At 53.9% G+C, this 5,344-nt stretch overlaps 1 protein-coding gene across 1 annotated transcript in view; it reads right to left on the bottom strand.

Moving 5' to 3' along the window:
* LOC101631495 (chromosome unknown open reading frame, human C10orf82) overlaps positions 1–2,922 on the bottom strand; it is a 6,058-nt gene extending 3,136 nt beyond the window's left edge. Inside the window, exons 1-2 of the mRNA XM_004680984.2 lie at positions 2,868–2,922; positions 141–359 (exon numbers count right to left, since the gene is read on the bottom strand). Coding sequence (XP_004681041.1) covers positions 141–359; positions 2,868–2,922 — 274 coding nt within the window. The remainder of the gene's footprint in view (positions 1–140; positions 360–2,867) is intronic.
* Positions 2,923–5,344: the final 2,422 nt, after the last annotated feature.

Here is a 5,344-nt window from a genome sequence, read left to right as displayed (position 1 = left end):
GGAGGGAAGGAAAAAGCTAAGTCCTTCCATTGCGCACTGCCGCCTGCTGATCAGGGACTGCGGGATTCCACTCTATGGCAGCTCAGGGGCACCCGGGACTGGGCCCCAGGAGTGAGGGGGGCTGGTCCAGGAGCTGGTACCCAGACTCAAGGGGTGGTACTGCCGGTAGTACTGGTGCAGGGTCCGCAGAACCGCCTCCTCAGAGCACATGGGCTTCAGTATCGGGGCTGTGGCCACTGCGCAGCAAAACTCCTCCTGCTGGTCTTTATAGCGCTGAGTGTTCTCTTGGAAGACTCGCAGGCATTGCGACATGTCGTTCTCGTCCGTGATCCCGTGGCAGCTGAGGTACGGTATGAAGCCTGTGAGAACCAGAGTCGCAGCCTCAGCGAGGGGTTCAGAGTCTGCCCGTGTTCCGGGGCCCCCAGCCACCCGCTTCAACTCCTTCCTCCCCGACACTCACCTTTCCAAAGGTCATTCACACAGGCAATGCTGTTGTGTTCACAATGTGGGAGCCTCCCAAGGCCACCAAAAGTGACCTTGGAGCTGGGGAGGGACGGCCTGTTTCTTTTTCTTTTTTCTCTTTTTTATTTGTGCATACAGAACTGGGGTACAGGCCAGAGGAGCAGGAGCGGTGAGAGGAGTCACCAGAGGCAGAGTGGGGAGCAGAACAGGCAGACTGATGATGTACACGGCTGAGGGGAGCAGCGGGCGGGTCAGGAGAGGTCTGCCGCGCCGTGTGGGTCACCTCCGGGGCCGAGGACCCAACTCGCATTGAAGGGGCTGCAGCTCACTTGCAGTTTAACTTTCACCCAGGCAGGGCCCATGGATGGCCCATTTCAACAAAAGTAACGACAGTAATATTCTTTGACAGCAAACCCCCCGTGTGTCAGTGAGAACAGCAAATGGGGAAAGCATTTAATGGACCAAAATGATCGTCTAAGGTGTAATTGAAATTATTCATCTTTTTAGAGAGAAAGCCCATTTTCCTTGATACTTCCCAATTGCAATTTGGTTCTTGTAGGACCATCAGGAAATTGTGGGTTTATTAAAAGCAGAGACCTATTACCTGAAAAGGTAAATTCATTATCTGCGAGACCCACCCCAGCACAATTTTTTACCATTTCTGACAAAATAACATGGAATCATTACAATTAGTGTGAGTAAAACACAACTATGCATTTAAACTGGATGCTGAATCCTAAGTACTGTCATGTTGTCACAATAAAACAAGCCATTTTTTAAAAAAAAACAAATTGAGGAAAGGCTGGTTAAGAACTTTGTGTTACGCTACCAAATAAACAATAAACAGCTCTTGTCAAAGCCTAAACGATTGCCGTTGTCCCTCCGCCAAGAAAACCTGGCTTCAGAGTTGAAGGCAGAACCCTCACCCTGTCCCCTGCAATATGCAAGGAGCATTTCTCCAAGAATCTAATTGCTAAACTTGTCTTGATGGGGTTGGAGGTCAGTGGCCCACCACCCAGCCTCCCCAGCTCTGAGGCAACGAAGACACCCTCCTGGTGTGGGGGACACCTAGGAACTCAGGGGTCCTGCCACGTTGTTTCTCTTTCCTCGGGGCTGATTTGATCTGCACAGCCCTTATGTGACTGTCTGTGCACACCCAGAGACATACAAGCTACGTTGACCAAGGTTTGCCAGAGGTTGAAGCAGTTTAAGCATGTCTGTATGCAGGACCCTTTCAGCCTCACACGAGTCTTACAAGGACTCTCTCACGACCCCAAGTGGGCTAGCTGAGGCCCCTAAGAGACGCATCCTTCCAAGTTCAAACCCTGGTACTTGTGAATGTGACCATCTGAAACAGGGTCATTGCGGACGTAACAAAGGATCTAAATGTGAGAGCATTCTGGATAAAGGGGAGGCGCTATTTGGAATATCCAGTGTCCCCACAAGAGAAGGGAGATGGAGGTTTGAGACCACAGCATAGACATGTGGACCCAGGCAGAAGGGCACATGACTTCATGTGAAGTGGACGCAGAGACTGGCAGCCAGGGCACCCCTGGCAAGAAAGATCTCCCCAAGCCATCAGAAAGTACCTGGCCTTGGCCACACCTTGACTTTAGACTTCTAGAATGGTGAGAGAACAGCAGATGTTTTCAATGGCAGCCCTAGAAACTATTTTATGTAAAGCCCATTTTGTGTAAGAATTTCTATAATCACCTGGCCACAGCCAAGCAGACTGGAGACTTAGCTTGTGAGACCCCAGAATCTGCTCCCTTAACCAAACTGTAGGGCAAGGGTGAGTCTGGTTAACCGTGGCCTCTTCCCAAGCCTCAATCCTGAGGACACACAGCTGTGGGAGCACTGGTTCATCAACCACAGGAACGAGACTTAGCAAGTTCTCAGTAGCCCTAAAGCCCGTGGAGGAGTGTGAGGAGGTGGTGGAGGCGGCTGTAGGGTGACCAGTGTCCCAGTATGGCAAGGCCCGAGGGTTCTCCTGGGACACGGGACTTTCACCACTGAAACTGGGACTGCTCCAGGCACACCAGGCACTTGGTCACCTTCCCTCTAAGGGACAAAGGAAGGAGCAGCCCTAGTGTGACCAGAGAGAGCCCAGAGGCGGAAAGACGAGGCTTCACTCCTCACTGTCCTCACAACATTGTGGCTAACGGGGTCCAAGTTCATTCAACAGACGCCATGTGCTGGTGACCTGCCCGAAGTCATGTCTCCATTCACCGGAACCAGCCACCAGCAGATGGCAGCTGTGGGACGCCCTCATGGTGTGTTCTAAAAGCTACAGCACCAGCTCTGGCCCCATCAGCTAGACAGACGCCGACAGTGAGCCAGGCTGGGGCAGCGCCCAGGACCACGATTCTTCTACCAGCCACCTGGGCAGGACACAGGCCACTTACCACTGTAGCCAGGTGTGATCGGCAGGTTTCTCATGAAGGTCTTGGAGGACTCCATGATTTCGCTCTCTATGAATGAAGGGAAGAGGGAATGAAATGGTCCCATCAATGGCCCTGCCTGGAGAGCTCAGCCTATGAGCTTGAGACCTTGGGAAGAGAATAACCTGCCGGAGCGGGTGGGCTGGAGAGGCAGCACTGCCATCTGACGCCAGCCAGCAGGTGTCGCTGTTTCAGGGGGAAAACCCACTCTGATGCCAAGTGGCCCTGACCTTGGGCACAAACTTGGATGACATGCGTGCAAGCAGGCCCTCATTCTCCAGCATTGTGCCTTTCCTGGGGGCTTCCTGCCAAGCACCCCACCTTCAGCCACCCCTCCATCTGTAACACGGTGGTCCCCAGGAAAAGGGAAGTTCCAGGTTCCCTGTCCCACCCAGAGGGAGGTTGGAGTTGAGGAGAGAAAAAGAAAAGAAGGGAAGGGAAGGAATCTGAGGAAGAAGGAAGCAGGATGGGGAACCAGGAGACCTGAGGAAGCCTGTGGAGCAAAGGGAGGCATGTGAGAAACCGTGTTTATTTCTTGGCCCTGGACTGGTTGAAAGAGATGTGGGTGAGAGACCCGTGAGGAGGTGACTGTGGCAGTGTTTATATTGGTTTTGATTGTGTTCTTTTCCTCCCAGACTTGTCTGGACTTTTCTATAGGTCCCGGCCAGAAGGTCTTGTGTCAGCTTTCAGGCCTTGCTCTGGACTAGTCCCTTTGGGCTTGACTTTTGCCCACGAGGGGACGGATAACTTCAGGTGTTTGATTCAGAAATTACATTCTTTGTCTTCCGTGTTGTATACTCATTGTATTAAAGTTCTTGTTCATTAAAGTCTCATATGTTTTGTCTTGAAGTGGCGGATGGCAGAACCTATTTAGAGCAGGCAGGTTTGGGGGTTCACGGGTGCCCCTCTCCCTGCCTGTTACACATCCAGCCACTATGACCTATGCACACAGTATGGCCACCAGCTGTGCCCGAGGCCAGACCATAAAGCCAGACTCAGGGCCCCCCAAGTGGGAGGGGAGGGCGGGAAAATGAGGTGTCCTCACCTCCAGAGCCACCTTTATTCTTGGGCCTGGTCAGGGGTGGTGATTTGCAGCCTCCACCCCAACCGCCCTCACCTCTCTCTCCCCTCCCACTTTACTCACGTAGGCCGAGGGGATCTCGATCTGATGCCAGCCAGCCGGGAAGTGGGGGCGCCTCTCTCTCTGACCAGCTTTCCAGGCTTCTTGGCCTTTGTGAGCTCACCCCGCCAGGGGGGAGGGGCAAGGGGCGGGGCCAGACACCCCTCCCCCTCAGCCTTGCTTAGCCCCCTTGGGGATGAAGCAGCTGACCATAGTGAATTTGGGGGTTTCGTGAAATCCAGGGATTTGCCAAACAAGTGTTCGGTCAGAGAAACCCTTCTCAGTTCTGGATGCTCAGCCTCCCCCAGCAGAGGCCCCCTCAGAGGTTTGGAATTTGGGAGGGGCGTCTCAGCAGGGACCCCTGTAAGCCCCTTTTTACTGATGCAGGCACTGCAGAAGGCCAGGACTGGGTCCCTGTGCAGGAGGAGGGTCAGTGGAACCGGCCATGTCCTTCCTCATGTCCTTCCTGGTGGCTAGCTGTGCCTGAGTAAGTGGTGAGGGGTTGCCAGGCGGGGGATGCATGGCAGCCACCCCTAAACACTTGCTTCCCTTGACCTTCTCTCACCTCCCACTTCTCTCCCCCTTCTCTTCTGTCTGGCAGGAAAGGCTGGGCTGCAGGTGGCCTGGACAGGAATAGGGGAGAAGGGGGCAGGTCCCCAAGAAAAAGGGGGGGGGGTGCTGGGGGCAGGGCCGGTGGTGGAGCCACAGTACTTTCTAAGCAACCTTAGTTTATGGGAGCTGACACCTCCTTGGATTGAAGCCACGGAGTCGCCCACTGTGTGACCCACACAGAGGGGCTGGGTGCCTTCACCCAGGCTGCCAGTCCCAGCTGCTTCCTGTAGGGAACTGCCTCACACACCCTCCCAGGAATTAAACGTCATATGAAGGCTGATGCCACTAGCCAGGTAGGAAGGATCCCCTACCTCAGACTTCCCAGAAGCTTCTGGAACCCTCTGGAAGGTGACCCAGGACATAGTCCTGGAATAAACCCAAGGGTCTAGAGGCTATCATTTTGGCCTGTCGGCATTCCTCCCAAGCTCTGGCTTTGGTATTTACCAACAGCGGCCACCCCGGCATATCTGACTTCTCTCTGGCAAGGCAGCTTTCTTCTAGGTTAGTGGGAAATGGGCTTGTGGACAGCTGGTTCCCATCAAAGGGGCCAAATCTGGTTAGAACGGATGCTAACCACACCCACAACACCCAGCCTGAAGTCAGTCTCCACTGGAGGTGGGGTGTAGAGGTGGTGATGATGTGTCTACAGTTGTATTTACAAATTTGCAGTCCCTTCCCTCCCCCCCCCAAAAAACCAGCCTACGTCACA

The sequence above is a fragment of the Condylura cristata genome, unplaced genomic scaffold (genome assembly GCF_000260355.1).
Source record: "Condylura cristata isolate star-nosed mole 26May11 unplaced genomic scaffold, ConCri1.0 scaffold00011, whole genome shotgun sequence".
NCBI lineage: Eukaryota > Metazoa > Chordata > Mammalia > Eulipotyphla > Talpidae > Condylura > Condylura cristata.
Note: the sequence above shows the minus strand (reverse complement) of the source record. Positions and strands in the feature narration are given on the sequence as shown.